The sequence below is a fragment of the Camelus bactrianus genome, chromosome 15 (genome assembly GCF_048773025.1).
Source record: "Camelus bactrianus isolate YW-2024 breed Bactrian camel chromosome 15, ASM4877302v1, whole genome shotgun sequence".
Taxonomy (NCBI): Eukaryota; Metazoa; Chordata; class Mammalia; order Artiodactyla; family Camelidae; genus Camelus; species Camelus bactrianus.
This window is the reverse complement of record NC_133553.1, coordinates 41,152,851-41,165,012: the sequence shown is the minus strand read 5'-3', so window position 1 is coordinate 41,165,012 and position 12,162 is coordinate 41,152,851. Positions and strand designations below refer to the sequence as shown.

Here is a 12,162-nt window from a genome sequence, read left to right as displayed (position 1 = left end):
TTCTTCTTAAACTTCAAGTTTTTCCTCTGTGACCAAGATCTTGATCAATTTTTGTAAATGCCCCATGGACATAAGAAAATAATTTTATTTTCTAGTCAAGAAATGGCCTCTGTATCTTTACTTAACTATTTTACTATCTGCTCAGTTCTGAAAGTGGTATTTTGAAACTTACTATGTTATCACATTTTTTAAAAGATTTTTCATTTTTATTAGTCGTCCCCTCATTTAGCTGCTGGGTAGTTTGGTATATATATCCCACCGTTACTGCTTCATCCTGAATTGTGCCTTTTTATTGTTATGTAAAATTTTTGTTGTCTTGGTTTGTGAATCTAAACTTAAATTTCACCACATCTTATTAACATTTTCACTCTTCTTTCTCTTTGCATTTTCCTTTGTAGTACTTCTTGGCACTACTTTATTTTCAGGTTTGCTTTCAGTGGGTTCTTTGTTTTACAAACACAGAGCTCTGTTTTTAACCCACTCTGCTGGCCTCTGTCTTTCAATGAAAGAATTCAGTATTGTGGCCAACATTCCTGCTTGTATTCCTCCTGTTTCACTCTGTTTATAATTCTTACAGTTTACTCTTTATTTTTGTTAGTTTGATCAAGTTATTTCATTGTTGTCACTGAGGTTGGAGATTTTACTTTGCATTCTGTTCTATGAATGGTTCCCTCCCCCAGCTCTCCTTAAACACATAGGACTCTTCTCTTACTTTAAAACAAGACATCAACTCTTTTCTCTGCCAAGACACAGTTTTCACCACCAAGACACTCTAATCGTCCCCCTCTGTCTCCTCTCCCCTATCCTAAGATGAGACTTTAGGGTACTTTTTTCTCTTTTCCTGCCCCCACCTTTACTCCTCCCTTCAATGAGACCAACTCCCAACTACTCGATTGAACTAAATTATTTATTATGTATCAGAATTTCCCTTAAAGTAAATCCTTTTGTTTCAAAAGTTATTATACAAGGCTCAGTGGTTGAGTGTGTGCTTAGCATGCAAGAGGTCCTGGGTTCAATCCCCAGTTCCTTCATTAAAAATAAATAAGTAAATAAATGAATAAACCTAATTATCTACCCCCCTCCCCAACAAACAAACAAGAGATCTTGTCACAAAAGTTCTTGTCCAGCACCTACACTACACAGCCTGTCCTTAGTCACTAAGATACAGTGTGTCACACACTTTCTGTGTAAACACGCAGAGGTGCAGTGTGAGGGGCATGGCACCTGCCTTTGTCCTTCACTTTGTCTTTCTCCCTTTGAAGGTCTTCGCTCTGGTTTATTTGTTGCTTGGTTAGTCTTTTCTTAGGTACTTTCCTCAGATGTGGTGTTTGAACAATATACTGTCAGCTTCCTCCACATGCTCAGATGTCCTCCTCTCATCCTGGGGACGCCCACCTTGACTAGACGCCAGGTTCCCGGCTTGCGGTCCTTCTCTCTCAGCAGTCTGTAGGCGCTGTTCCGCTGTCTGTTAGCTCCGGTGTCACAGGTGCGCAGTTGGTGCCAGGATGACTTTTCTTTTCCTTTATACCTTGTTCTTCCTGCTTGTAAGCTGGTGGGGGTTTCCTCTTGACTCCTCTGAAGTTCAGGAATTAGTACCAGGATATACTTATGTAAGTGTCTTTTCTACTCAGCCCAGAACTTGGTGAGTGGACCACCTGAGTTCTGATCCTGGCTCTGCCACTTACTGGCTGGGAAACATGAGGTAAGATACTTAACATCTCTCTGCCTCAGTTTCTCATTTGCAAGATGAAAATAATAATTTCATAGAGTCATGTGAGGACTAGGTGAATTAGCATTTCTCAGGTAGTTAGAGCAGTGCCTAGCGTACAGAGAGTGTGTAAGTGGTAACTTCTGCCTAGTAATGTTGGGGAGAGGGAAGTTCCCCCTCCACCCTTCAGTTCTTCTGGCTGATCTAATAATTAAACTGACATAAAACAGATTACCAGGAGAAAAAAATCAAGTTTCATTCGTATGCATGGAAGTCTTATAGAAATGGGACCCCTGAAGTGACCAAAGCAAGCTATTTATATATTATCTTTAGACGAAGAAACAATTATTAGTGAAGATTTAATGAAACAAGGGGGCTTGTGCTGTGGTAGCAGACTAGTGACAAAGTAACAGTGTTTTTTCATACAACTTTCTTAGCCCTGAATTCCCTAACTGTGTTGATAAGGATGCTTTCTATCCTGGTAGAGAGGGGACACCTTCACATGGGAGATTTATTTTCTGATTTCAGGAGGAAAGAAGGGGGTCAGAGTGCCTTTTTTAAAAATATCTTTTCTCTTTTACTGGCTGTTTCTCAAGTCACTTTAATTCAAAATAATCAATGTGTCATTGAGGCATATTATGGGGCAGCCTTCCCTGGACCCCAAGAGTAATAATGATTATAGTTATTATGATTATTATATATTATTATAGAATATATAATAATTATAAAAATCATGTTTTCCCTCCAGCTTAGGCACTCTTTCATCCATTATTTATTTAGTTATTATTTCCTTAACTATTTTGCTTTAGTGACTTTAACCTTAAAACTGCTTCCTTTTTTCTGCTTCTAGGATTCCTGTTACAAACACGTTGAGCTTCCCGGATCTCCCCTCCAAGTCGCTTATCCTTTCTCACATGGTTTCCGTCTCATTATATTTTGGCTCTGCACTTTGAGTTATTCTTGGACATTATCTTCCAGCCTATAACAAGAGTCATAGAGATGTGCTCTGCTTTATTTATTGAAACCTTTAGCTTTAAAATCATAGGGGTTTTTTAGTTTGAGAAGTTGTGTGTGTGTGCGCGCGCGCGCGCTTTATGTGATGTCTCTAGAAGTTCTTACCTTTTTTCAGATGCTTATCTGTCTCCTCCAGTAGTTCTATTCACCAGACATGTGTTCTGTTTGTTCTGCCCGCGTTCTCTCTAGCTGCTGAGGGACCTCCTCCCTTTAGATGTGCCGTTGTTCTTCTTTGTTGGCTCAGTGGGGCTCAAGCGTGGGCAGTAAGGTATTTAAATGGCCAGAATCCTGTAAGTGGTAAAAGGCAGGTGGATGTCTGGCACCCCTGGGCTTGGTAGTGTAAGGAGACTCTCAGCCGTGCTGGGACCCCCTGTTCACTGGTCTCGCTGCAGGTCCACAGGTCTGGGAAGGCCAGATTCTTCCCTGGCTCCAGTGATCCTGCCTTCTGGGCTCCAGTGATGGTCTCTGATCACTCACCCAGCCCAAGGCGAGGAAGCCTCACACCGGCTCCTTCTGGGACCTCAGCAGAGCCCAGGGCTTCTCTTAGTGCCAGGTCCCTCTAGTTCTGAGCATCACTTGGCTCAGAAGAAGTAAATAGCTTGGAGTTGAGAGAAAAAGCAAAGAACTACTTCCACATCACCATGTTCCCAGAATCTATGATTTTCTGTTTTGTTTGATTTAAATCTTTAGGTCCAGTTTCTTTTAATAAGGAGAAGGGGGTATGATTACAATTCATTTTTTCCCAAACTGCCAGTGATTTCACCAGTGTGTATTTACACATAAATTTATTTACCCACCCACAAATTTGAAATGTTACTTTTACCTTGATGTAGACATACATTTTTCAGAAAAGTAGAAAGTAAATGATTGGAAAAGAATCCACAGATAATACTCAATAAAATTTCCTTTACTGTCAGTTTGCCCTGCAAGGACCTAGAGTAAAAACTGTTTCTCTAAACGTGACTGCCAACAAAGAGGGTCCATTAAAGCAGGTAAGACGTAGCACAGCAGAGTGTTTTTGCAGAGGGGACGCAGCGATGACCCACAGTGTAAGTCATCCCTGTGTCCAGCCTTGACCCAGGCCCCTCTTTGGAGCTCGGTACCCAGAGCGGCACACAAGCAGCTCGACCTTGGGGAGGCCGGTGCCTCAAAAAATGAAAGTTAAGCCTGGGGACGTCAGATACATTTCATGTGTACTGTAAACCATTCTCCCTCCTACATGTCATAACAAGTAAGGATAATCAAGTTAGTTATTATTTTAAGCAGATGGAAACACGTCTCTACTTCTGCCTGGTACCCAAATGTCATGGCTTGGAAAGGTCCTACAGTAAAATAAAGAGACTGAAAGATACTTGAGGTCAGACTACCTCATTGAACAGGGACCTTGGGGGAGAAAGAGCACAGGGTCTGGTACATTTTAAGATCTTAATAAAAATTAGTCCTGATACCACTATTAATTTTAAACAAAACTACCATTTACATCTTCATTCTTTTTGTGACTTTCTGCCCCTTCCTGGGGGATCCATATGATTCCCACCTTAGAATTTAGCACCCAGGGAAAGTCTGTCCCTTTCCTGAAGGACATTTTGTTTCTTTCCCCCAGGTACCCCCTGGCTCTGGCTGAAACCTGGCTGTCACTGAGCGCTCGGCCTCCTCTGTAGACAGACCAAGGGACCCCTGGGCCTGGAGGTGGGGTAGGTGTCCGCCTTGCCCCCCACTGCCCCTCCTGCCCCACATCTCTCACTCCCTTAGAGGCACTCGCTGTCAGATTGCCCCGGTCATATGCAGATCTCTTCCTGTCATTTCTGTAATAGCATAGACCTGTATTCCTGTCAGAACTCTTTATGATCTCAGTGTCCACTGTAGTCTGGACACTGTGTAGTCTGTGTGGTCTGATCCCTTAATGTCTTGGCTTCCCTGCCTCTGATGACCTGCCTCAGTTACATCCCAGACCTTATCATCCCCAGAAGGGTATACCTTCCAGAAAATCTCAGTTTCAAGAATCCTGCTCTTAACCTCTTTCTCTTTCCCATCCACTTCCTCTTGTTTCCTGACACGATTCTTTAACCCTATGGGACCTCTAGTCATTTGACTCTCCTCACCACCTGTCCTCAGTCTTCTTTCACAGTTTAAACTTTATGTTCTATCATTCCAGTCATTTCCTTGCTGGTGCTTTTCATTCTCCTGCTTCCTGTTTGACTTAAATGTTAGAATCAGAAGAGGACTTTAACACGCTCTCCTCACCAAGTCTACCAGCGTATTGGAACCTGCGCCCACATCCACCGCCTTGTCAGCATTGTAATAAATGAGCTATCCTCGTCTCCAGCACCGGAGTCCAGGCTTCCGTTCCCTCTTGCCTACTTCAGGGCGTTTTCCCCTACTGGGTTATTCCCATCAGCATGTACACATGCTGTAATAGACTGCAACTTAAAGAAATATAACCCTCTCCTGAGCCCGCATGCTCCATCGGCTACCGCCCCTTCTCTGCTTCCCTTCACAGGAAGACCTGTAGCTCGCTGTGAGTATTTGGTGTCTGCTTCTCCTCTTCCCACTCTCTCTTGTGCCCACTTCCATCAGGGCTTCATCACCAACACTCTGCTGAAGATGTTCACCTTTCTAACCTGTTCACACTTGGACTCCAGTATCACTCCTTCTTGAAGTGGATGTGTCCACTTTGTTGTGGGAGCCCCTCCCTAGGTTCCACTGCCGCGTCAGGGCGTGCTGCTGGCCATATGCATTGCTGCGTCGTCACTGACCAAACATCTGTTCCTAGATCACCAGTGTCCAACCCATAGACTTTTCTTTTTTAACTTCTCTCGCCTCCTAGATGGCTCATCCAGTTCTGATGCTTTAAATACCATTCATAAACTGGACAACAACCACTGTTCCTGATTTACATCTAAATTTGTATCTGTAGCCTGAACCTCTCCTCTGAACTCGATGCTTATGTCCAATGACTCACTTGACATCCATGCTTGGTCTAAGAGGTATCTCAAAATTAACATGTCAAGGACTATATACTCTTGTCTCCTGTGTAGCTTTTCCTCCCCAACACTTCACAGCTCAGTAACAGGTAGCTCGTCTTCCCGACGCTCAGGTCAGAACCGTCAGTCACTTCAGACCTTTCAATCTTTAACATTCCACATCCAACCCATCCTGTTGGTTCCACCTTTAAAATAGACACAGAATCCAACTACTTCTCACTGCATGCACCAGTAGCACTCTTTATTCAAGCCACCATCACTTCCACCTGGATTCCCTAACTAGCCTCCTTGTAACACTCTTAACCCCTCTGTGGTCCACTTTCAACAGAGCAGCCAGAATGATCCCTTTGAAATGTAATGTCATGTTACACCTCTGCTCAAAACCTTCCAATAGTTCCCATCCGTCAGAACAGAACCAGAATCCTTATAACACCTACAGGATCTGATGTGATTTGACCCCCCCCCCAGATGGGAGAGTTACTAGTTTTTTCTCCAAATTTCCTGTTCTCCTCCCAGCTACAGATAGGATGACACCTTCCTGGCTCCTTCAAATTGTGTGTGTCATGTGACTGACCTGCCAGTTAAATGTTGGGGGAAGTGTGTTGTATGTCACCTCCAGATGGCACCTCTCAGAGCCAGTGCATCATCTGACATGTTTTCCTTCCCTCTGCCACACTGATGGCACTGCTCTACATGGTGACCGCTTTGTCACTGGCTTCCAGAGTGAGGAGCAGAAGCAGCCCCAGGTGTGATGCTGTGGGCATGTGTCCTGAGCTACATGGTGCTTTAACCCTGAGGACTTGGGGGCTGTTACTCCTTGCCTGGCCACCTCTCTGATGTAATCGCCACCTTGCCCCCTCACTCACTGTGCTTTGGCCACACTGGTCTCCTTCCTGATCTTTGTGCTGCCAGGCATGCACCTGCTCTAGGGCTTTAACTACCTAAAATGTAATAAAGTGTAAAAAGGAATCTTTACTCTGAAATACTGATTCCTCAAGCTTTAGATTTCTTTTGTAACACCTATTATAATAGGTTTAATAATATCAAATCAATATTTCTGTCTGTAGGCTGGTGCATTTGTTTTAGATCCAATGTGTGGACTTGGAACAATACTTTTGGAAGCTGCTAAAGAATGGCCAGTAAGTTCCGAAGTTTGGTAAACCAAGCAGTGTAGTTATTTTAATCAGTGTGCGTGTGTTACTTACAGGTAGACTTTCTGTTTGGGGATTAATTTTTAATTACATGGGTTGCTATTTACTGTAGTCAGAATGGATTATGATAAAGGGTTAACTAAATTGCTATGCTACTTCTTTAAGTACTGTGATAAATTTAGGAACATATGACAGAATTCCAGTAATTAGTCATGCCCTAGATTATACAGATCCCTAAATTCCTTAGACATCTGTAATTGTAAAATACTAACAGATTTTACATTTTTAACAAAAACTTTTGTTTTTTGCTACTGAATATCATTTTAAAGAAATATTCTAAATTTGTTTTAACATAAATTAACAAATTAATCTATTAATTTCATTTTCATCATCTGAGAAAATGCAAGTTGATTTTCTTGACTCTAAAATGTCTGATGGGTTTATTTATTCTTATAATACGAATTTCTTTTCTCGTAGGATGTGTATTATGTGGGTGCTGATGTCAGTGACTCACAGCTACTAGGTGCGTGTGACAATCTGAAAGCTGCAGGCCTTAAGGATAAAATTGAGTTGATTAAAGCCTCTGTTATAGGTAAGATATTAAAAATGCAAACATTTGGAATAATGAACATATGTAAATACACTTTAAATCATAATATAAAACAAGATTCACTTCCCATATATGAAGGTTGAATTCTTTATACCATGTGATATATCTATGGGCCCAATACTCAGGTTACTTTGAATATTACAATTGTAACTTTTTTATTTTTCAAAAAATTCAATCAGGAACAATATTTATGTAGTTTCCCTAAGCATTTAAGTAAAAGCATGCCTTTTTAAGATATGTTTGTTGCATCTGAACCATTTCTCGTATCATAACCAGAGATCACTTAATACAGGCATAAAATAAAGAGAACAATATAATAATAATAAAGCTCTCTGGATTTCTTTCAATAAACTATATGAAATGTTTTGAGTCATCTTACCTTCTCCTCACCTTTGTTCCTCAGTATTCTTATGCTGTATGAAGGCGAGGTACCCAGCCACCCCAGTTTGCTAAACCAGTACTAATTTCATTACTAAACCTGGGGGAGTCTGGGGCAAACCCGGACAGCCAGTCACCCTGTGAGGTAGAGGGACACCATTACCCCCAGTTCACTAATGAGGAATCTGCAAACATGATGAGGAATCAAGTCTCTGGAGCCCAAAATAATATTTCCCTAAGAGCCATGGGACTTAGACTGTTTTAGAAAAGGCTCACATTCCTTCTTTCTCTCCCTAAGTACACCTTTCTCCCTTAAAAGTAACCACCCTTAATTCCCAGCCAAGAAAACTGTATTCCCTTGTCAGAGCGAGAAGAAGTAATAGGTAAGTCCCAGTACTGGACCTGTAATCTAAAGGAACAGAATATTGTTTAAAAATTTTTCATTATAGTGGAAAAGTAGCAGAGATGAGTTATCAACAAGAAAAAAATACTCGGATAACTTTTGTATAAGTGCATTAATAAAGCAGCCTCTAAGAAAAGATTGTCTTATTGACTGAGATCTCGTTTGCTGCCAGTAACTCTTTCCAGACTTCCTGTCAAGGTTTCTAACAGAACTCTGCATAAGACACACGTTTCCAAAGGAAGCTGAGGAGTGATTAGACCGAAATCAAGTTTTCATACACCCTAATTTCTTTAAGAAAGTTGTTTTTTGAGACCTTCAAGAAAGGATGGAATGGCTCTGTAAGTAGCGTTAGAGCAGTGATTTTTTTCCAAACCCTCTACAGTCTCCAAAGGGCCGTGGCAGCATGAGGAAGGATGCACTCCTTTGCTGTGCCCCCAACACCACTTTTACCAGTTTTTATGCTTCTATCATTTCCCATAAGATTTCACTTTAAAAACAAGCAATGGAGCTTAATTGTTATTTTTTTAAGTGTCTTAAAAAAAAAAGTTCTCTATGATACCAAGTAGTCAATACATCTTAGTTTTTTGAAAGATCATTCTAACTGCCAAGTTAAGAATAGATGATAGTGGGGCAAGGATGGAAACAAAGAGACTAGTTAAGACTACTGCAGTGATCCGGGTAAGAAAAGAACGAGAATGATGCTGGGCCTTCTGACTGCAGCTAGAGGGTGGAGTTACCCTTCATCGAGCTGCGGAAAGCTGCAGGGGGAATAAGTTAGAGTTTAGGGCTTGTTCAGTTCCGCATGATTATTAGACACCATGTGAAGATGCCAAAGTAGTAGTTCAGTATACAGATCTGGAGTTTAGGGGAGAGGGTGGGCATCACTAGTGTAGATAACATTTAAATCCCTGAGATCACCTAGGGAATGAGTACAAATAGAGAAGAGAGCCTTTCTCTGAGGATGAGATGCTTAGAGTTCTGGAAGGTGCTATTTTAAGGAGACCAAGCCCAAAGTTAAGTATTTAGCACATGCAGCTGAAGGAAATGCATTTAAATATCACTCTATGAAGCATGACTTTTCATTTAGATCAAATGACCACTCTTCTAAATTCATTTTGCTCATTTACAATTCCGAGTTTTCTTACGTACATAAACAAAATGAAGTTGTATCTGTTAATATGTTGGCTCCACTGGCAGAAGACCTCTGCAGAAAGTTACATGTTGCCAGTTTTATACTGGTGTTAGCAGATGCTACAAAAAGGGAAATCAGCTAAGTCAATTCCAGTAGTGATTTAGCTTTTTCCCCCCCAGTTCTAGGAAATTAAGGAAGTTTTTTCTGTCAGAAATGAAACATCTTTCATTATTGTGAATACTGTTGTAAATTCAGCTCAGCACTGCTTGTGTGTCTGTTTACACATTGTTTGGTAGACCACAGCATCATGGCAAAAATTAACGTTCTTACTAAATAAAGAAACTTATGAGACGGAAATGTACTTGGAATTTGATGTGGTACCCACATAATTCATAGTTACCTCCAAACAAGCTGTGACATTCTGAATTGAAATAGAAACTTATCAAAATATAAAAGACTGTTTCAAAAGTTTTTAAAATATATACAGAGTAACTGAACTGCAGACTGTCGGTGATAAAGATGACTAAATGCAAAAAAATAAAATTCTGCATGACAGCACATGCTTTATTTGTTTGCCTGTCATTAGTTGGGTTTAAAATGTTTAAGCCTTTGAAGAATTACACTGTAAGTTAGCCCAGAGTATCGCACATTATACTGCTACCTTAAAGAAGTTGCCTTGCTATGGTTGCATTTTTTTTCCAAAAGTCATTGGAAATCTGTAATCCAAGAATTCAACAAATGGAGTGCCAAAAGAAGTTAAGTTTTTGAAATTTTTGATGAATTATAGTTACTAAAAACAAAACTGACAACAGGACATTAAAAATCTACCCCTAAAAACACCAAGGAAGAAATGAACAAAGCAGTGAGAGCTCAATAATGCACAGTGTTTATTCTGGAATTCTGTAAATATAGTCTTGGATAGTCTTATGGGGAGAACCTTCGAAAGGCTTCCTTAATTTGAATTGGATAAATGTGTATTCTAGAATGGAATGGAATGGAATTGAGAAGGGCTTATTAGATTTTATAGCTTCTGAATTTGGTAAAACAATTAAAATAATAGAGACAACTTATCTGAGTTCTGTGTTATGAAAATATTTGTCAAAGGCACCTGAATAGAGAAGCTGTGAACCAAAGGGCTGAAATATTTACTTTCCCTATGAAAGAAGTAGGACTGACAGTCTCCTCCATTTAGCAGAATTTACTCTAAGCTCTCTACCATTACTTCCTATAGAGAAACTGTTTTCTCAAATAAAAATATTATCATTTCCAGATAAGTTTATCAAACATAAAAATGAAACTTTGAAGAATATTGCAGGCAATTGTTTAAAAAAATTTAGAAGTTCACATTTTAGAAAAAAGTACTACATTCTTCAGAAAAATACCAGTGAGAGAGCAGATACATCTAAGCAGATACATCTGAGAAACTGATCAGTATATGAATACAGACCACAAATAATTATCTCACTTATTTTTAATGTTAAATGATACTTTTTAAAGTTTGTATTAAAAAAAATTCATTGTGCCAGATATGTTGTCTTTAGATTCACTATAATAAACCAATTTGTTAGACAATATAGAATATATTATATTCTATATAAATACATATATATTCTATATAAATATAAATATAGAATGTAGTATTATTTGTTATTTATTTATATAGAAATTTATTTTTATTTCTAACCCCTTTGTTCTTAACAACATTTCTGCCTGAACTATAAATTAAATGGTGGCCAGATCCAGAAGTCAGACTACATTTTGTATATTTCAGACTAATTATGGACTTCTAGATTAAGAAAACAGATTGAAACTTCACTGAAGTATTTGCATTCTCCTATATTTAATAAGATAAGAAAAAGAATAGCATAAATAGAAAGAAAAAATTCACCAGCAGCAACCAGACAAGGAAAGTGCATAATCTAATGCCATAAACTTCAAAATCTGGCCAAGACAGAAAGAGAGAAAGTTACAGAGCAAGAGCCAATGGAATAGTGGCTACTTACAAGGTTACTGAGGCAAAGTGTGAACCAAAAATATCGTGCCCAACCAAGATGTCATTTTAGTACAGAGATACTTTCAAATATAGAAAAGTTCAGGCAACATTTCACTAATAAGCACTTTTGGGGGGAAAATTAATAAAATCCAGACATTTAAGAGACGAACCAACTGAAAAATGGAGAAAGCCAAGGTAAAGTGACTAGTCGTGAGGACTGAATCAAATATACAACTGATTTTGAACAAGCGGGAATTACAGGACAGAATGCCATTGCTATGAATCTGGACGGTGGCAAGAATAACAAACAGCAGAGAGCAGGATGGAAGGAAATAGGAAAAGTGTGCCCAATTCTATAGAAGTCCTCAGTTCACCTAGTCTTTTGTCTAAGTATGCAAATGGAAAGATATCTTTAAGGCTTTTAAAACCTATTGGAAGAAAACATCTTAGGGCCATAACCCTGGTTTTAAGCAGTTCTTCCTCATTTTTCTCCCAGTAGGAAGGAGGAAATGGACACTTCTTTTATTTAAGACATACCAGTATTTAAATTTTTTTTCATGTTCTTGAATCATCCTGCAGAGATGCAAAAAAGAGCTGATTTTCTACTTGTTTGTTTTGAGTTATGTTTCTATTTCAGAAATTTATCTCCTTAGTTACAAACACTTCGTTCACAGGCAGTTCAAATATTTAATAATTTAAAAGACTTTACTCTGTGTTGAATCTTATGGGTCAGGTGCTCGTGATTTTAGGAGTTTCTGCATCAGAAACTCTGCGGGTGGGACCAACCTT

At 39.5% G+C, this 12,162-nt stretch overlaps 1 protein-coding gene across 10 annotated transcripts in view; it reads left to right on the top strand.

Annotated features, from left to right (window-relative positions):
- The window catches only part of THUMPD2 (THUMP domain 2 tRNA and snRNA guanosine methyltransferase), a 55,721-nt gene that overhangs the window by 17,953 nt on the left and 25,606 nt on the right, over positions 1-12,162 (top strand). For all 10 annotated transcript variants that reach the window (XR_012511881.1, XR_012511880.1, XR_012511879.1 and 7 more), the window contains exons 7-8: positions 6,774-6,845; positions 7,335-7,449. Coding sequence is in view for 5 of the 10 variants with exons in the window: in XM_074378759.1 (XP_074234860.1) it covers positions 6,774-6,845; positions 7,335-7,449 (187 nt within the window). In the remaining 5 variants the exon portion in view is untranslated. The remainder of the gene's footprint in view (positions 1-6,773; positions 6,846-7,334; positions 7,450-12,162) is intronic.